The 21633-nt window shown below is 38.7% G+C and overlaps 2 protein-coding genes across 2 annotated transcripts in view; one reads left to right on the top strand and one right to left on the bottom strand.

Annotated features, from left to right (window-relative positions):
• DNAH3 (dynein axonemal heavy chain 3) overlaps window positions 1-21633 on the top strand; it is a 463090-nt gene that overhangs the window by 195693 nt on the left and 245764 nt on the right. The window lies entirely within an intron of this gene.
• Window positions 7501-20635, bottom strand: ANKS4B (ankyrin repeat and sterile alpha motif domain containing 4B). The gene is made up of 2 exons (XM_079120039.1): window positions 20310-20635; window positions 7501-9625 (listed from the first exon to the last, which is right to left on the bottom strand). The coding sequence occupies exons 1-2, from the start codon at window positions 20471-20473 to the stop codon at window positions 8533-8535; spliced, it is 1257 nt and encodes a 418-aa protein (XP_078976165.1). The 5' UTR covers window positions 20474-20635; the 3' UTR covers window positions 7501-8532.

Genomic DNA, 21633 nt, shown 5'->3' with positions numbered 1-21633 from the left:
CCTAAGGAGATTTATCTGCGAAGGGCGAGGCTTCCAGACCCAGGAGGTAGGTCCGGGTCCCTGGGAACATTGCAGAAGAAGGCTGCCCAGCCCAGGCGGTAGTTGTGAATGAACGGAACCTCTCGGAGGGAAACCGACCAGCGAGACCTCCCCACTGGGTGAGTCCTCCCTGTCAGGTGAGGTTCTCCCAAAAGGACTGTAAAATCAGAGACATAGACCCAAACTGGCCTTGCATCAGCCCACATCCTACTTCCCCTTTGGATGACCATTCATCAGCAAGTGAAGGTATCTCTGCCCACTAGCAGGGAATATACCCCACTGGAAGGCCACCACCCCTAGGGAGTCAGCTTCCTTGTGGAGCCCCGCATTATCAACTTCCTCCAAGACTTCAGGCTACTGAAGGCTAAGAGGGGATATACTAGAAAGCTTCAGGGATATTATAAGACAATAGAGGAAATCTGCAATATCACAGCGGTCAACTGATACCTGAACAATACGAGAAAACAAGGAAAGAAAATGCTGCAAACAATTCTAGATGGTACATCAATGAAACCCAACGACAGCATGGCAGAAGAAATGACAGAAAGGGAGTTCAGAATGTACATAATTAAAATGCTCAGGGAAGCAAATGACGAGATGCAAGAGCAAATGCAGGCACTGAATGATCGCACCAATCGACAGTTAAAAGAGCAAATACAGGAAGCAAAAGATCATTTCAATAAAGAGTTAGAGATATTGAAAAAAAAACAAACAGAAATCCTTGAAATGAAGGAAACAATAAACCAAATTAAGAACTCCATAGAAAGCATAACCAATAGAATAGAACACCTGGAAGACAGAACATCAGATATTGAAGATAAAATATTTAACCTTGAAAACAAAGTTGAACAAACAGAGAAGATGGCAAGAAATCATGAACAGAATCTCCAAGAACTATGGGATATCATGAAAAGGTCAAATTTAAGAATTATTGGGATTGAGGAAGGCTTAGAGAAACAGACCAAAGGAATGAACAATCTATTCAATGAAATACTATCAGAAAATTTCCCAAATCTGAAGAATGAAATGGAAGATCAAGTACAAGAGGCTTATAGGACTCCAAATATACAAAATTACAACAGACCCACACCAAGGCACATTATAATGAAAATACCTAACATACAAAATCAAGACAGAATTTTAAAGGCCGCAAGAGAGAGGAATCAAATTACATTCAGGGGGAAACCAATACGGATATCAGCAGATTTTTCAATCCAGACCCTAAAAGCTAGAAGGGCCTGGAACAACATTTTTCAAGCCCTGAAAGAAAATGGATGCCAACCAAGAATCTTATACCCAGCAAAACTTACCTTCAAATTTGATGATGAAATAAAATCCTTCCATGATAAACAAAAGCTAAAAGAATTTACAAAAAGAAAGCCAGCATTACAGAACATTCTCAGCAAAATATTCCACGAGGAAGAGATGAAAAACAAAGAAACAAATCAGCAATGGGAGGAACTATCCTAAAGGAATTGTCAAATAAAGGAAGAACCAAGTCGTCTCAAAATAAATAAATAAATAAATAAAATGAACCAAATGACCGGGAATACTAATCATATCTCAATAATAACCCTGAATATTAATGGCCTGAACTCATCATCAAAAGACATAGACTGGCAGATTGGATCAAAAAGAAAGATCCAACAATATGTTGCCTGCAAGAGACTCACCTCGTAGAAAGAGATACCCATAGACTAAAGGTGAAAGGATGGGGAAAACATACCATGCACATGGACTCAGCAAAAAAGCTGGGGTATCCATCCTCATTTCAGATAATGTGGACTTCAAGTCAAAACTAGTCAGAAGGGATAAAGAAGGACATTACATACTGCTTAAGGGAACCATAAATCAGCAAGACATAACAATCATAAACATCTATGCCCCAAACAGTGGCTCATCCATGTATGTCAAACAAATCCTTCTCAATTTCAGAAACCAAATAGACCATAACACAATAATACTAGGTGATTTTAACACGCCTCTCTCACCACTGGACAGATCTTCCAAACAAAAATTGAACAAAGAAACCATAGATCTCAATAACACAATCAATAATTTAGACTTAACGGACATTTATAGAATATACCATCCAACCAAGAGCGAATATACTTTCTTCTCAGCAGCACGTGGATCCTTCTCTAAAATAGACCATATATTATGCCACAAAGCTAATGTAAGCAAATACAAGAAGATAGAGACACTACCTTGTATTCTATCAGATCATAATGGATTGAAGTTAGAAATAAATGAAAGAGTAAAAAACAGAAGCTACTCCAACACCTGGAGATTAAACAATATGCTATTACATGATGAATGGATAACAGAAGATATTAGGAAGGAAATTAAAAAATTCTTAGAGGTAAATGAGAACAAAGAAACATCATATCAAAATCTTTGGGACACTATGAAAGCAGTACTTAGAGGAAAATTTATTTCATGGAGCGCATTCAATAAAAGAAGTAAAAATCAACAAATAAACGACCTAACACTACAGCTCAAAGCCCTAGAAAAAGAAGAACAGACCAACACCAAAAGTAGTAGAAGACAGGAAATAGTTAAACTCAGAGCTGAAATCAACGAAATTGAAACAAAAGAAACAATACAAAAAATTGACAAAATAAATAGTTGGTTCTTTGAAAAAATTAACAAAATTGATAAACCCTTAGCCACTCTAACAAAGAGAAGACGAGAGAAAACCCAAATCACCAAAATTCGGAATGAACAAGGAAATATCACAAGACACGAGTGAAATACAAAACATAATTAGAAGCTATTTTGAAAATCTATATTCTAACCAAATAGAAAATTTCGAAGACATCAACAGGTTTCTAGAGACATATGAATTGCCTAAATTGAACGAGGAGGACATACAAAATTTATATAGAACAATTTCAAGTAATGAAGTAGAAGAGGTCATCAAAATCCTACCAACAAAGAAAAGTCCAGGACCAGATGGGTTCTCAGCCGAGTTCTACAAAATCTTTAAAGAAGAGCTCATTCCAATACTTCTCAAAGTATTCCATGAAATAGAAGAGGAGGGTACCCTCCCAAACTCATTCTATGAAACCAATATTACCCTGATACCCAAGCCAGACAGAGACAAATCGAGGAAAGAAAATTTCAGACCGATATCATTAATGAACATTGATGCAAAAATTCTCAATAAAATTTTAGCAAATCGCATACAAAAATATATTAAAAAGATAGTACACCACGATCAAGTGGGTTTTATCCCAGGGATGCAAGGTTGGTTCAACATCCGGAAATCAATAAATGTAATTCACCATATCAATAGACTTAAAGTCAAGAATCACATGATTATTTCAATAGATACAGAAAAAGCATTTGATAAAATACAGCACCCCTTCATGCTCAAAACACTAGAAAAAATAGGGATAGTGGGAACATTCCTTAACATTGTAAAGGCCATCTATACTAAGCCCATGGCTAATATCATTCTAAACGGTGAAAAACTGAAAGCATTCCCCCTAAAAACTGGAACAAGACAGGGATGCCCTCTTTCACCACTCCTATTCAATATCGTTCTTGAGACTCTAGCCAGAGCAATTAGACAGACCAAGAAAATTAAAGGAATACGAATAGGAAAAGAAGAACTCAAACTATCCCTATTTGCGGATGATATGATTATATACTTAGAGGAACCAGGAAATTCCACCAGAAAACTGTTAGAACTCATAAGTGAATTCAGTAAAGTGGCAGGTTACAAGATCAATGCTCATAAATCCAATGCATTTTTATACATAAGTGATGAATCCTCAGAAAGAGAAATTATGAAAACTACCCCATTCACGATAGCATCGAAAAAAATAAAATACTTGGGAATCAATCTCACAAAAGAGGTGAAAGACCTCTACAATGAGAACTACAGAACTAAAGAAAGATATTAAAGAAAACCTTAGAAGATGGAAAGTTCTCCCATGTTCTTGGATAGGCAGAATTAATATTGTCAAAATGGCCATACTACCAAAAGTGCTATACAGATTCAATGCAATCCCAATTAAAATCCCAATGACGTACCTTACAGAAATAGAGCAAGCAATCATGAAATTCATTTGGAAGAATAAGAAACCCAGAATAGCTAAAGCAATCCTTCGCAGGAAAAATGAAGCAGGGGGTATCGCAATACCCGAACTTCAACTTTATTACAAAGCAATAGTAACAAAGACGGCATGGTACTGGTACCAAAATAGACAGGTAGATCAATGGTACGGAGTAGAGGACACGGACACAAACCCAAATAAATACAACTTTCTAATACTAGACAAAGGCACCAAAAATATGCAATGGAGAAAAGATAGCCTCTTCAACAAATGGTGCTGGGAGAATTGGAAATCCATATGCAACAGAATGAAACTAAACCCATATCTCTCACCATGCACAAAACTCAACTCAAAATGGATTAAGGACCTTGGAATCAGACCAGAGACTCTGCAGATTATAGAAGAAAAAGTAGGTCCCGATCTTCAACATGTCGGCCTAGGACCAGACTTCCTCAACAGGACTCCCATAGCACAAGAAATAAAAGCAAGAATCAATAACTGGGATAGATTCAAACTAAAAAGCTTTCTCTCAGCAAAGGAAACTATCAGTAATGTGAAGAGAGACCCTACAGAGTGGGAGAATATCTTTGCCAATCATACTTCAGATAGAGCACTAATCTCCAGAATCTATAAAGAACTCAAAAAACTCTACACCAACAATACAAATAATCCAATCGACAAATGGGCTAAGGAAATGAACAGACACTTCACAGAAGAAGATGTACAAGCAATCAATAAACATATGAAAAAATGTTCAACATCTCTAGTAATAAGAGAAATGCAAATCAAAACCACCCTAAGATTCCATCTCACCCCAATTAGAATGGCGATTATCAAAAATACAAGCAACAGGTGTTGGCGAGGATGTGGGGAGAAAGGTACACTCGTACATTGCTGGTGGGGCTGCAAATTAGTGCAGCCACTCTGGAAAGCAGTGTGGAGAAAACTTGGAATGGACCCTCCATTTGACCCAGCTATCCCACTCCTTGGCCTATACCCAAAGGACTTAAAATCAGCATACTACAGAGATACAGCCACATCAATGTTCATAGCTGCTCAATTCTCAATAGCCAGACTATGGAACCAACCTAGATGCCCTTCAATTGATGAGTGGATAAAGAAACTGTGGTATATATATACAATGGAATATTACTCAGCCATAAAGAATGACAAAATTATGGCATTTGCAGGCAAATGGATGAAATTGGAGAATATCATGCTAAGTGAGATAAGCCAATCTCAAAAAGCCAAAGGACGAATGATATCGCTAATAAGTGGAGGATGACACATAATGGGGGGGAGGGAAGGGTTAATGTTAGGGTTAGATTTAGGGTTAGGGAGGGGGGCAAGTATGGAGGAAGAAAGTACTGTATAGAGGGTAAAGAGGGGTGGGAGGGGTGGGGGGAAGGGAAAAAATAACAGAATGAATCAAACAACATTACTGTGTAAATTTATGATTACACAAATGGTATGCCTTACGCCACGTACAAACAGAGAAACAACATGTATCCCATTTGTTTACAATAAAAAAAAAATTATGACTGAAAAAGAAAACGTTCTGTAAAATGGTATAAACCTTTTTTATAACATGAGAATGCATGATGAAGAAGCTACATCCTCAATGCTGAGAAGTGAGGAGAATTCATCACTGATTAATTCATAAATCATAAGAGGACAAGGGTCCCCAGGAAGAGTATAAAAGTATCTAGTGACAACTATCTCCTCTAAAGGGGCGAGAGACACCTGTGTAGGCTCATTTCTCCCAACCTGATTTTTCCTCATTATATACGTTGGGACAGAAATGGAAATAGCATCTCATCAGGAAGATTGTGGGGAATCCATGAAGAGAATCCTGGCATCTATCATAATGACATATAACCAAAGGCAAACTCAGACTGCAAACTTTTTTAATACCTGGTACGTGCCAACTGCTTTTAAACACATTACTGAGGAAGTAAAAATTTTTTACTTCACAACAACAAACCAGCATTTGTCAACAAAATTATTTTCTAATGCAACATATTTAATGACTGACAAGCTTTCTAACTTCATCCACCAAGGAAGAATCAGCCAGTTGTTCTTCAGAGTTGAGCATCTGTATCATCCCAAAGCTTATGTCCTCTATGGTGCTTCTTAAAGTAAGTTGTTATAGTTTAGATATGTGGTGTCCCCCAAAAGCTCATGTGTGAGACAATGCAAGAAAGTTAGAGAAATGATCAGGTTATGAGAACCTTAACCTAATCAGTGCATTAATCCACTTGAATGGATTAACTGGATAGTAACTGTAGGCAGGGTGTAGCTGGAGGAGGTGGGTCACCAGGGGTATATATCTGGAGTATGTATTTTTTAATTTATTTTTATTTTTACAGACTGCATTTAGATTTATTGTACACAAATGGGGTATAACTTTTCATTTCTGTGGTTTTACACAATGTAGATTCACACTATTCCTGTTAATCATACATGTACATAGGGTAATGATGTTTGTCTCATTCCACTATCTTTCCTTTCCCTGCCCCTCCCCTCCCCTCATTTCCCTCTACACAGTCCAAAGTTCCTCCATTCTTCCCTTACCCCTGACCCCATTATGTATCAGCATCCACTTATCAGATAAAACATTAAATTTTTTGGGATTGGCTCATTTCACTTAGCATGATATTCTCTAGCTCCATTCATTTTCCTGCATGGGGCATGTATTTTGTCTCTGGTGAGTTGAGTTCTGCTTCCTGGTGCCATATTCTTATCTGCTTTCCTCCACCACACCCTTCCACCATAATGTTCTCCCTCACCCTGACCCATAGTAATGGAGTTGGCCATCTATGGACTGAGACCTCTAAAACCATGAGCCTCAAACAAACTTTCTCCTCTAAAATTGTCCTTGTCAATCCTTTTTGTCACAGTGATGAAAAAACTGACTAAAACATAAGCCAAACAGATGTGAATTAGACCATTCTGAAGGCAAACAGTTGCTTCTATATTATATGCATAATCAATGGCAAACTCTATATGATGTAAGTCTGGCTATAAAAATTCAATGAAGTTTATCTGTTCAGCAATGGTGACCAGTTTATGTTGTGGAATCTACAAAGCATCATTGGTGACAGACATCAGTAAATAAAAGATACATAATAAGCATGAAAATACAGAATTTGGTTCTAATATCAAGTATTTCCTACAAACAACTAGATTTTTTAAATCTTTTTTTAAGTTACAGAAAGAACTAAAACCCTTGTAAATATCATGAAGAGTTGGGTGCAGTGGCACACACTTATAATGACAGCCTTATCAGCTTTGTAAGACCCTGTCTCAAGGTAAAAATAAAATAAAAAGGGCTGGGGATGTAACTCAGTGGTAGAGTGCTCCTGGGCTCAATTCCCCAGCTCCATATATATTTAAAAAAAAAAGTTATGAAGTAGGCTTGATTCCTTCTTGCTCTATCCTTCTTTCTCTCCTTCACCATCCTCTTGCTTAGGTGCTGTATTAGTTAGTTCTGGTTGCCATAAGAAAACACCATAGACTGAGTGGCTTAAATGACAGAAATTTATTTTTTCATAGCTCTGGAGGCTGAAAATCCAAAATCAAGATGCTGGCAGGGTTGTTTCTCCTGCGACCTCTCCCATTGGCTGGCAGACAGTGCCTTCTAGCTGTATCCTTGTGTGACCTTTCCCTGTGTGTGAGCACATCCTCATGTATATCTTCCTCTTCTTCTAAGGACATCAGTCATATGGGATTAAGACTCCATCCTTATGATCATATTTAAACTTAGTCACCTCTTTAAAGACACTATCTCCAAAACCAGAAATTTTGGGGGGTTAGGGATCCAACATGAATTTTAGTGGGTATATGATTCAGCCTACAACAGGTACCTATGTTCTCTTTCTTTACTCTCCCTGCCTGTTACTCTGCCCTATTCTCAGGCAGAAATATTATAAACACATTTCCACTATTTGTAAACATGCAAGCACTTGTTGCCTCAGGCAACAAGGAACTTCTGTCCCCACTGATAGACAATGGTCATAGATCTCAGAACAGAGTCAGAATCCCCAGGGCATGCAGATCAGAAAGAAAGCAGTAGGCCAGCGTGATGGGAAATTAAAATGTCCAGCGTTAGAAAAGTAAATTGCTTTCCCTTTTCTCTCATTCATTTGACCCTGTCTTTATTGAAAAATATCAAATGGTAATTGAAGAGAAATGCCATTTTCTTGTTCCAAGGTCTCCTTTGGTTTCTCACTGATGGTTTATTTGGAGAGGTGTTGAGTATTTCCCAGAGTGGAGTCTGGGCCTTTTTCTTAGGTAGGCATCTTCAAAACCCTAGAAACCCTTCCCCATGGTCTGGCATTGGGTAGGGAGTAGGAATAGTGTGGAGTGCTTCCAGTGGGCCACAGCATGGCTCCAGGGCTGTAGGCTCACCCTGTGGACCAAACCTCCATCAGAGGCTGGTGTCCACCAGTGGACCAGGTTGTTGTACCACCTGCTTTCTTCTGTTGATGGCATGAAGAACTTTCTTCCTAGGACCCAGCTGCATTTGTATGTTCTGAAGGTCCTCATCAGAACACAGCAATAGAGCTTCTAGATCAATCTGCTCTCTCATGAAGATGGGAAGGAATTCTTCCAGGTGCTGGGACTGTAAGAAGACTTCCAGGGGAGTTGCATCCACCACTTCTTCCTCCCACTCCACTTCATCCTCATCCCAAGGCAGGTCAGGTGACCCAAGGCCATTTTCCTCTCCCTGTTCATCTGCCTCAGCTTCATCGGCCTCTGCTGCTCCTTGTCTTTGGAGCAATTCAGTGGGCATTGTAAATTCCGACTCCCGCTTGCTGTCTGAGATGTCCTCAGGGCTCAGTACTCTGTTCTTTTGAAAAACAATATTCCCTAGACCTGGACGGTTGAGAATGGACTCATGTTGCACATCGTTGTCCTCCTCTGCTGGGAACTGGAGCTTCTCTCTGAAGCCTCCTGAGAGTGAGTCTTCATCCTCCTCTCTAAACATTTCCATCACATTCCTCTGTCCACTTCTGCCTTCCTTCCCTACCTGCTCTGCTGTGTCTTTGTTCTTCTTGAACTTTAATTTGAAGGTATCTTTAATGCCTTTAGACAAGGATCCAAATGTACTGGAAGCAGAAGCATTTGAGAAGGATGACCTGGAGAAGGTGCCCTTGGAGGAAGAAAAAGTCCCAGATTCCTCCTTGTTGTAGGTGCGGGCCATCTTATTTTGGTGCTTCTCTTGGAGCCTTTCACATTCTTTGATCTGCCTCCTGGCATTTTTCTGAGCCTGTTCCTTCAGCCTGGAGACCTTCTTGGGGTTCATGATGTTCTGGGAAGTGGCAGCCTTATCCAGGAGAGCAACACATTCATTCTGATCCCTGCTGGCAGCAGCATCCAATGGAGACTGTAAGTCATTATCCAGGGCAAAGATGTTGGCACCAAAGTTGATCAGGAATGAGACACAGTGGGCATAGCCATTGGAAGCTGCATAATGTAGAGGTGTGTTTCCCCAGATGTCACATTTATCAGGGTCCCCTCTAGAAGAGAAAGATGAAAGATGAAAGTTAAACATTTTTTTCTGGGAACATGAATTCCAAAAACAGAAATAAAAACAACAAAATTTATGCTAGTGCAAACATGTTTATCCTGCCTTGTCGTTGACATAAGATAGCTGCTGTAAGTCTAGATATGTCATGTTGCAGCTAGAAACCATATGGCCAGAAACAAACAAACAAAAAAAAGCCCTTCTCTATCCTGTCTCCTTTTTAGAAGAAAGTCTTTCCAAGAAACTCCCTAGCAAGGCAACTTTCCTATCTTATTGGCCAGAATTGGTTCCCATCCTAAGGAAAGTGTAGTATCATGCTTAACTTAGATCAATTAGAACTTTTCCCTGAAGCTAGCAAGAGGATTATCCAAAAGCATAGTGGTAAATGTTTAACAACTGGCTTGTTTGAGGGGACAAAAAATCAAAGCCCTGATTTATAGCATGTGCCAATTTCTGTTGTGTAAACATTACCCACAATGATAAATTTAAACCTACCAATAAAACATCACTGGACACAGTTTGGAAGAGATGTGAAGTAGCACACAATTAATCATTTTTCCCACACAGAATCAATGGATCTGTAGCATCTTTTTTCAAAAAAATTTTTTAGTTGTTGATGGACCATTATTTTATTTATTTATATGCAATGCTGAGAATCAAACCCAGCGCTTCGCACGTGCTAGGCAAGTGCTCTACCACTGACCTACAACCCCAGCCCTGGATCTGTATAATCTTAAGGATTATAATCTTAGTCCTTAAGATTATATAGATATATTTTAATAGTAAAATATGGTAAAGTATATTACCTTTTAACATGATTTATTAAATCGTAGGCTTATATCATTTTATTTTAATAGTTGTCATGTTTAAGTGACTTTGAAACTTCCTAAAAATTCAACAACTACCTCTCAGGAGCTGGTAAGAGCTGATTCCAGCACAACACTGCTACATTCCCTCAGTCACTTGTGGAAACAAACAACCAAACAAAACTGGGTCCTGGTGTGTGTGTGTGATGGAATATTACTCAGCTTTAAAGAAGAATGAAATTCTGGAAGTTGCTGGTGAATGAATGGAGTTAGAAAATATGCTAAATGAAATAAGCCAAACCCAAAAAACTAAAGGCCAAATGTTTTCTCTGATATGAGGAAGCTAATTCACAATAAGGTGGGGGAGAGGGTAGGGAAGAACAGAGCTACTTTATATTAGGTAGAAGGGAGTAAAGGGAGGGGAAGAGGTGTGGGGGAAGGAATGATAGTAGAGTGAAATGGACATTATTACCTTATGTACATGTATGGCTGCATGACCGATGTGATCCTGCAATATGTACAATCAGAAAAATGAAAAATTACATTCTATTTGTGTTTGATCAAAATGTATAAATGCATTCTACTCTCATGTACAACTAATTAGAACAAATAAAATTTTAAAATGAGAGATTAAAAAAACTGGGTCTCCATCCACAAGAAAGAAGAAAGGAGATGTTGGGTATGTGGTAAACAGTGTCTGCTATGACCATTATTCATATAAAGGGTGGGACATCTCCACCTATTCTTGTTTACCTCCAGTACTGTGTAAGTGATAGTTCTACAAGAGGTCGAGGTGGATTAGGGGCACTGTAAAGGCACTGAGGTCACAGACCTAGTGTCTGGCACAGAAACAATGACACTGGCAGGTTCTCAGTGCAGATCTGTGAAATGACTGAATGCCTACTGGAACCCTGCCCCAGGCTCCCTGCTCCCTTGTCCTGGGAGGCTTAGAGATATAAGAATAGACCCTGTGGAGGTACAGGAAAGTGAGTCTGAAAAATTCTCCTGACATTTCTGGTCAGAAATGGCAGAAACAGAAGAGAAGCTCACACCCTTGCAGCTGATAATATTGGGTAACCCTTCTCCTTTGAGCAGCTTCTTGTCACTGTGGAGTTTGGTCCCCAGACCACCACAAGCAGCAGCAGCAGCAATGGCATTATCTATGATTTTGTTAGAAATGCAGAATTTTGGACTCCAGCCCAGACTTACTGAACAAGAATGTAGAGTTTAACCCTATCCTCTGGTGATTCTCAGGTTCACCATGGGCTGGGAAGAGCTGCCCTCGTGAATGTGGCCCCAGCCGGTGTCTTGTCACCCCTTCCTGGGAGTCCTGGCTGCCTCAGGCTTTTCAGTATCTAAGCACTTTCGCTCTCATTGCCCACCACCACCACCACCACCCCAATCTCCCTGTTAAGGAAGGCAAGAGTCTTACTGCAGAAGTAACTAAGACAGATGAATAAAGAAAATGTGGTATATATGTGCAGGAGTATTACTCGGCCATAAAGAAGAAGGAAAGAATGGCATTTGTTGGTAAATGGATGGAAGTGGAGAACATCATGCTAAGTGAAATAAATCATGCTCAGAAAGTCAACGGTTAAATGTTTTCTCTCCTATGCAGAAGGTAGACCAAAATAAGGATAAAAAGAAAAGGCCAGGGGAGGGGTGTCCCATGAAATCGGAGAGAGAAGAGTGGAAAAGAGGAAGGAGATTGAGGGGGAGGGAGGAAGGAAGGGAAAAGGAAAGATGGTGAAATGAAATTGACCAAACTATCCTATGCAGGGCTGGGGAGATAGCTCAGTTGGTAGAGTGCTTGCCTTACAAGCACAAGGCCCTGGGTTCAATCCCTAGCACCGCAAAAACAAAACAAAACAAAACAAAAAAAACAAAACAAAAAAACTATCCTATGCACATGTATGAATATACCACATTGAATTTCACCGCTATGTATACCTATAATGCACTAATTTTTTAAAAAAAGCCATACATATTTATGTATTTAAAATACATAAATAGAAAGAAAACCAGTCTAGAGGAAAGGGATCAGGGACAGGGAGGAAAAGAGGGAAAGGGTAAGTACTGAGGACTGAATTGGAGCAAATTATATTCTATGCATGTATGATTAAATCAAAATGAACCCCACTATCATGTATAACTATGATGTGCTAATTTAAAAAAAAAATAATTCTTTTAAAAACTCCAACTGTAATGGTTTGCCCAAGGCTAACAGGCAGCACGGGTTGGCTCAGGCCTGTCTCTAAATCTAATCATCTCTAATGCAATACAATCTTCAAGCAACACTTCTCAGCTTTTCCACTTCACCAGCCACAAGTCCTGTAGCTTGACTTTTCTGGGACTCAGTTCCCTTATTCGTAAATTGAAGCTAACAGTACTACTGACTCAAAGAGTCATTATGTGAATTAAATAAGTTAATGTATATAAAGCATAGAAAAGTGCTTGGCATATAGTGAATAGTCAATAAAGGTTACTTGTTATGATTCCCCTCTAAAGTCATAATCCTGAATTTTATGTATTTATTTTTTTTTCTCCCACTCATCTGCTAAGTTTCCCGCAGCTAAATAGCTTTTATGGTTTCTAGAGCTTCTAGTCTTACTTGTCAAATATGTATGCTCTGTCTCCCTAGTTAGATAATTTTCCTGACAGGGCAAAGCCTGTTTTCTCTTTTTTTTTTTTTTTGTCATCTGTAACTCCTAGCAGAAATCTCAAACCCAACACAAAGAAGCCAAGCAAGTCATGCAAGAGACAGAAAGGGACCAGGTTCTTTCAACAAAGACACGGCTCAGTGGGTGCCCTTTCTAGAAAGGACATGGTGGCTGCTGCAGAGACAATATTGTCAGAGCTTCCACTTTTCTTTAAATGAAGGAAGAAATCCAGATTTCATGGAACTTTTAAGTGTTGGCTCAAATTTAAAAGAAAAACACAGTGAAGTCCAAATAAAACATATTTGTGGACTCTATCCAGCCCTCAAGCTGGCGACCTCCTTCTGCACAGAGAGAACAGCATGAGGAGAAAAACAGATGGGTGACATTGCATGGCATACCTGGGGAACCCAACATATATGTCGGTGTGACCAGAGTGCACCAAGCTGGGGATAAGGGAAAGGCGGGGGCAGGAGAAGGAAAGACTATGAAATGGAATCTCAAGAAAGCAAATATTAAAGAACAGTTTTGTTGGGCAGCCTCTTTCAAGAAGAAGTTTCTGGTCAGTCAGTCTGATTTAATTGTCTTGGATCAAAGGAGACCCCTTTCAACCCTGGCAGAGTTGTGCATCTTAGGGGAACACAGTGCCTCACCCCCAAACACGTGGTTTCACTTTTTATTTATTTTAGCCAAGCACCGTATTCAAAAGACTCCTTAAGTACCCTAGACATCAAAAGAGGAATTGTAAAACATCCAAGACATTACTATAGACATAAACAAAAACATACTGATTAAATTTGACTAGAATAATCCTTGGATTGGATAAGCTAAAAAGGAAATTATGGTAAGGAGTGAGTTGTGGGGTGGGGGCTGGTGACAGGGTATGAAGAAGTCGGGTTAAATCAATGTGCTTAGGCCACAGCATCATGGAATTTTCCCATCTCAACGTATGTTAAATGAGAAGGAAGAACATGAGGAAAGGCTGAGATGACCACAAATGTGGGTCTTCCTTAGAGAAAAATTCAAATGCAAAATTCCAAATTTATAGATGAAACTGTAAGATGATTCACGAGTTTTCCTAGTGTATTTAAGCTATTTCCACTTGCAAAAAGGCTATTTAAAGATAACTTTCCAAACTGATGTAAAGCTTAAATAAAAATATTTTCTGTCGACAAGCTTCTTGAGGCCTTTCTAACGACATCTTTCACACTTCTTGATGGAACTATTCTATATAACTGCCCAGACGTACACCAACTAGCTCCCTTGTTCTGTAAGCCAAGATTGATGGTGTGGTTATGAGATATCTCCCCAAAACTCCCACAATGCAGAGATATTTGGAGGCAAAATGATTGAATTACAAGAGTTGTAACCTAATCTGAGAAAACTGAGTAGTAACTGGAGGCAGGTGGGACATGACTGGAGCGGGTGGGTCACTGGGGGTGTCCCTTTCCCCTCTCATTCTGTTTCCCAACTTCCATGTCTTGAGCTGCTTTCCTTTAGCCATGCTCTTCTTCCATGATGTTCTGCCTTACCTTCAGTCCAGAGCAATGGGTTTGGCCAGCCATGAACAGAACCTCTGAAACCATAAGCCAAACTAGACTTTTCCTCCTCTAAGTTGTTCTCATCAGTACTTTGGTCAAACAACAAAGAACTGACTAACACAAATTCTAACACTGACACTGTATGGTTTCCTTGGGCTAAATCTAGTCTACTGTTGAATTTTTTCCCTACTGTCTTTTTGAGAAGAGAAACTAACTTAAGAGATTTTAAATATTGCGCCCTTGATTTTTGATAGATCCGTTGTATTTGAACAAAAAGTTTTAAAGCTGGCTTGGTATTATTGTCACTAAATAGGCAATTTCCTTAAATTAAATTACTCCGAAACATCTGTTCCATTCCAATGTCTCCTTTTGAAGTTGATTTGATTTTTTTTGCGTGAAGTCGTTCTCAGAAACAATCATCCTTTCAAAAATGTTTTCCTATGTAAAAAAGAATTATTTGGACTCACAAATAATCAAAGAAATGCAAGTTAAAACAACGTACTACTTTTGCCTATCTGATAACCAGTGCTTAAAAAGTGTTCTAGTAGGAGGGTGAGGAAAGGAACTATTGGAAGAAGCATGAAATAGTTCAAATAATATGTGTCAAAAGCGTTTAAAACATGTCACCCTTTTGAATCATCTACTGTACCATTAGGTATTTATCCTAAGGAAATTTCAGATCTTTGTGCAATCAAAACAGAAATGGAACTATGGAACTCACAGAAGTCTCAGAATAGAATGATGGTTGAAGGTGGGGAATGGATGAGAGAGATGTTGGTCTTCCCAATACAAAATTTTAGTTAGGAGGATAAAATTCAAGATATCCATTGTCCAATATGGCGACTATAGTTAATAACAATATACTATATACTTAAAAATTGCTACGAAAGTAGATTTTCCATGCTTTTACACAAAAATGTATATGAGATGATGCATATCATCAGCTTGATTTAGCCATCCCACAAGTTATACATAGTTCAAAATGTATACCATAAATGTGATTTTTATCAATTTAAATAAATGAATGAACAAAACAATAAAACACAGAACCATGTAGCCATTTAAATAGTAGCATAGATGTCAACTTCTAAGAGCAATGGTCCATGATATATTACAGTGTCAGGGTAATTTGTATGACTGCCTTTGTAAGAGAGGAAAAGGTACATATGCATTTGCTCAAAATGGAAAGTCTGGAAGGGTAGATAGATGGTCACAATGCTTGTATTTAATAGATTTTTGCTTTACAATGGTGCAAAAGTGATACGCATTCAGTAGAAACTGTGCATTAAATTTTGATCCTTTCCAGGTTAGTGATACTCAGTGGGATATTTTCTAGTGATGCTGGGCAGCAGCAATGAGCCTGGCTGCCCAGTTAGCCATGGAATCGTGACAGTAAACAACTGGCTTTCTAAGTGTACTGTCATACTGAGCTATGCTGTTTAGCATTTAGGTAATTAAACACATTTTCAGCTTCTGAAGGTTTATCAGGATACAGTCCCATTGTGAGTTGAGTAGCATCTGTACTAATAGTGATGGTCATGATAATTGGAGTGGTCTTAAACTTTCTAAGGTGGCCAGGGTTTTTCAGTGACCACAGGATCCACTAACTCAATCAGGTAATGAGAAATAAACACTTAAATCATTAGACTGGAATGGACTTTAATAATTGATTAACTAAATTCAAGTTTTTTTTAATTTCCTCTTGTCACCCTTTAAATCTAAAAATCAAATCTTTAAATCTGAAAATTCTCATAAGACCTTGTTTTTAGCCTATGCCAGACCAATTTAACACAGCAAATCTTAAATGCTTTGGGGTAAGGAAACAAAATCCAAGCTGCAGTAGAATCAGCGAGAAAATCAGAGTTGAGAAAGAAGGGCTAGAAAATACACAGAAGAATTTTTGTTGCCATAGCCAGTGTTTAATAACTATAAACAAATGGTCTAAAATTTGATATTATATTGAAAAAAATTATGTTACTCTGCCAAATTAGTGGTGAAAAGGGGGGACAGGCTGTATCAGGACAAATGATTAAAAATATGGACAATGTGTAGTTAGAGCATTGAAACAAAATAAATCGTACATGAATTAAAGTCTTTAAAACATGAAACTAAAAGATACTAAAGAAAATCTGAGTCAATAGTCATGAATGTACTTAAAGTTAGAGGTACGTACCAAAGACTGATAAAAATGTACATGTACTTAAAATATATATTTGTATATTTACATTTGCATTTATATTTAACATATTGGTTGTCAAAAACTGAATTGTAAATTGTGAAAGTATTTGTAACATATGACAAATGGGTCGATATTGTTAACTTTAGAAAGCATTTTTATAAATCAATGAGAACAACAATAGGTGTTGGTGAGGATGTGGGAAAAAAGGGACACTCATACATTGCTGGTGGGGTTGCAAATTAATGTAGCCACTCTGGAAAGCAGTGTGGAGATTCCTTAGAAAACTTGGAATGGAACCACCATTTGACCCAGCTTTCCACTCCTAGGTCTATAACCAAAGGACTTAAAATCAGCATACTACAGTGATGCAGCCACATCAATGTTCATAGCTGCTCAATTCACCATAGCCAGATTGTGGAACCAACCTAGATGTCCTTCTATTGATGAATGGATAAAGAAACTGATATATATATATACACACACACACAGTGGAATATTACTCAGCCATAAAGAAGAATAAAATTATGGCATTTGCAGGCAAATAGATGAAATTGGAGAATATCATGCTAAGTGAGATATGCCAATCTCAAAAAACCAAAGGAAGAATGATCTCGCTGATAAGCGGATGATAATACATAATTGGGGGTGGTAGGGAGGCAAGAATGGAGGAAGGAGGAACTATATAGAGGGAAAAGAGGGGTGGGAGGCGTGGGGGGTAGGAAAAAATAACAGAATAAATCAAACAGCATTGCCCTATGTAAATGTATGATTACACAAATGGTACGCCTCTACTTCATGTACAACCAGAGAAACAAGGTGTACCCCATTTGCTTATAATAATTTTAAAAAATAATAATAATTTTCAACCTCACCAGTAACCAGATAACATTAAAGCCACACTGATATATCATTTTGTACCTACCATATCGGGAAAAATGGGTATTCACTTTCTGAAGGACAGTTATTAATATTCCTTAAAAAAAGTCTTTAAATTGCACACATGCTGCTATGGGTTGAACATCCCTGTGCTCTCCAAGATTCATGGGAAATTTAACCTCTAATCTAACAGTTCCAAGAGGTGTGGCCTTTAGGTGGCATTCTTAGGAGTGGAATTAGGGGGCTGGGGGTGGTAGCTCAGTGGTAGAGCATTTGCCTAGCACACATGAGGCACTGGATTTGATCCTCAGCATCACATAAATAAATAAAATAAAGGTATTGTGTCTGTCTACAACTGAAAAAAAAAAAAAAAAGAATAGGATTAGGTGTCCTTCCATTAAGAGCTTGATGGAGACTACTTGCCTCTTTTTCTGTCCTTTTTGTCTCTTCCACCATGTGAGGACACCGTTCCGCTCCACAGAGGGTGAGGCAACAGGTGCCATCTTGGAGGCAGAGACTGAGCTCTTACCAGACCCTGAATCTCCTGACTCCTTGATCTGGACTTCCTAGCTGCTAGAACTGGGAGAAATGTTTCTGTTCTTTATACATCATCCATTCTGAGGTATTCTGGCATAGAAAAACAAAGGGCCAATTAATTGAAAAATTTCCTTTTGGAGGATTTTTTCTCAATAGATAATAAACAAAGCTTTATGAGTAAGGCTAGTCGTCGCAGCACTGTTCAAACGGGGAAAAACAAAGTATCTGTCCAAGAGAGGGATCGCCTAAGAAATAAATTTATTGGCTTCTAATATTTTTATAGAAGAATATTGGCATGGACTATACACACGTACATGAATATTTACATAAACGTGGAAACGTGTAAGTATTCATATTTATAGGGCAAAGGAATTCTCAAATCAGACAAAAGGAACGGCGAAGATCAACTTCACTCTCTTCCTCATTCAGTCCAGAACTCAGGAACTCTCCTGACCCTGGGTTCTTCCTGCTTTGCCTAAAGTTCCCTCCACTTCCATAAAGGGTATCAACATCTATAAGCTGTTTGAACCAGAACCTGAACTTTGACCCTCCTCTTCTTTTATCAGTCCACAGCCAGTCAATCACTGTCCATTCTACATCCAGACTGCCACTCAAATCCACCCCCATCTGTGTATTCTCACTATCACTGTCCTCTCCCGTTCTTCTCCACTATTAAGAGTCGCTGGTCATTCTCTCTCTGACCACTGTACAACCATCAGAGCGATCTTGGTAAACAAGAAACTACCTAACGGTCCCCTGGCATAAACACATGTTTTCCCTGACCCTTAGGATGAAGTTCAACTCCTCTTTTCGAGCTCTCCATAATCTGGTCTTATGACTTACACTAGTCCTGTGCCTCCTCAAGCCATGTCCAGCCACGCTCCACTTCTGTTCCTGGAAAGCACAGTGCTTGTCTTAGGGGAAACTCGCTGCCTTCCACCTTTGCCTGGTCATTTGAATCCCAGCTTAAGTCCTTTCCCCTCAGGAAAAGCCTTCCCTAACCCTGAGTGCCCCCTAAATCCCCCATTTTAAGTCATATCACAATGTCACAGATGACCCATCTGTCTTCCCCTCTCAAATCTGATCATTGCGTTAGGAATTGTGTTTCTTTTGTTGACCCAGTGGATAGAAAAAAAAAAAAACGGCTGACATATAACGATATTAAATATGTATTGAATTGAATTCCCTGGGCTCTCCTATTTACATTCTTTTCTTTCTTCTTTTCTTCCTTCTTTCTCTTTATTTCTTTCCCCTTTTTGGGTCATAATGGCCAACCCCTCTGGTGCGGGCTGTGTCTCTGTACTGGTTAGAGATGTAATGAAGTTGAGATAGTCCCTGTTATATTTGAAAATCCCTGTTATAGCTTGGAAAGCCAGTAATTCCTTTCAAAAATCATGGGCTTGCACTGTGTTTGCATACTAAGAAAAGACTTTGGAATTTTAATGGCATAGAGTAAAAAAATAAAATAAAAACAACATTTATTCCTGCAAATGTTGGCAACTTAAAACCAAGTAGAATGGTAACTTCTGGATTTGTTTGTTTGTTTTTGGTACCAGGGATTGAACCCAGGGGCACATAACCACTAAGTCACATCCCCAGCCCTTTTTTTGTATTTTATTTAGAGACAAAGTCTCACTGAGGTGCTTAGGGCCTCACTAAGTTGCTGAGGCTGGCTGTGAACTCGTGAACCTCCTGCCTCAGCCTCCCGAGCTGCTGGGATTATAGGCATGCACCACCATGCCTGGCCTCTTTTTAAAGATTTCACTATCTAAATTTCATGAAAAAAAAATTTTTAAAGGCACCAAATTCAAATCTCCCCACCCCCAAGACCAGTGACAATGCCTTAGAGCTCAGTGTCATTCCTCTGCTTGTGGCTAAGGAATGAGACACTCCCACGGTGTCAGTTCAGAGAGAAAGACAGCATCTCTAACATAGTTTTCTCTCTTTCTCTAAAAAGCCAGTTATTTGAACAGTCTAGAAAGAGGGCAAAGTATTTGCTCTGACTTCCCTGCCTCTTGCTGCTTCCTGTAAAATCCAACCATAAACACCGTCTCCAACAGAACAATCAGGTTGAGCTTACCCTCTGCTGCAGATGATTTCGAGGGCTTCCAAGTTCCCGTGGTAGGCTGCCAACAGAGTGGGAGTCATCCCATCTTCGTCGGAAAGATTCAGATCTCGCTTGGTAGCCTCTTTCAGAAGTTCCAGGTAGCTATCACTAGCAGCTTGGTGGTAGCGAGAGGACATTTTTTCTGCTCAACAAGGCTTGGCCAGATATTTCTCTCCAGGCAAAGCAGAATGTTGGCAGAATGACTTGTGCTATAGAGCTGGTTAATCAGTGATAAGGAGCTTTATGCTAGGGCAAAGTTCATCCCAGCCTCTCTCCTTGGAAGGCAGCCAGAAAGGTTTGCAGCACTGAACTTGGACCTTTTCCTTCTGGAATAGCCATGACATTGAATATCAAAACTGCTCTGTTCACCTTGAGGGTTTTTAGACATCTTTAATTTTTGCTAGGTCCATTAAAATAAGATACCGGTTATCTTGACACAGAATGTAACAAATAATTCCCCAAAAGTTCAGAACTCTTCTAGTTCACTGGGGGAGGTCTTTCTAATAGCTGTATTGAGGTGTAATTGGTATGCCTTGAAATTTATCCATTTGAGGTATATACTCCAATGATTCTGAGCAAATTTTACCAAATTTTGCAACCACTACCATAATTCAATTTTAGAACATTTCCATCATGCTAAGAATATCCTACAAGTTCATTTCCAGTCTATCTTAATTCCCACTCCCAACTCTAGGAAACCATTCATCTGTTTCTTCTCTATATACATTGGCCTTTTATGAGCATTACATAAAAATATAATCATAAAATATATAGTCGTGGGTCTAGCTTTTTTTTCAAAGGGTAAATTTTGAAGTTCATCTTTTTATTGCTGAATGATATTCCACCATGCTAACATGTCAAATGTTCTTTGTTCATTCAATGGTTAATGAACACTGGGATGTTCCCATTTCTTCTGGCAATTATGAAAAAAGGTGCTATCGATATTCACATACAGGTTTGTGTGCAGACATATTTTCACAACTCTTGAGTGTATACCATGGAGAAGAATTGCTGGGTTATATGGTAATTTATATTTAACTTGAAGAAATTGCCAAACTCAACTTCTAATGTTCTGTAGTAAAGTGAGATAACTACAGTTGATAACAATTAAGTGTACATTTCAAAATAACTAGTAGAGAGTATTTTGAATATTCCCAGTAAAAAGAAATGATAAGTGTCTGAGGTGACAGATGTGCCAATTACCCTGATTTGATTGGATCTATATTAAAATTTCATTCTGTATCCCATAAATATGTTCAATTACTACAGTAATTATATTACATTTGTGTTAAAAATA

This window comes from Sciurus vulgaris, assembly GCF_902686455.1.
Source record: "Sciurus vulgaris genome assembly, chromosome: 18".
Classification (NCBI taxonomy): domain Eukaryota; kingdom Metazoa; phylum Chordata; class Mammalia; order Rodentia; family Sciuridae; genus Sciurus; species Sciurus vulgaris.
The sequence above is the reverse complement of the archived record's forward strand: the minus strand, read 5'-3'. Positions and strand labels throughout refer to the sequence as shown.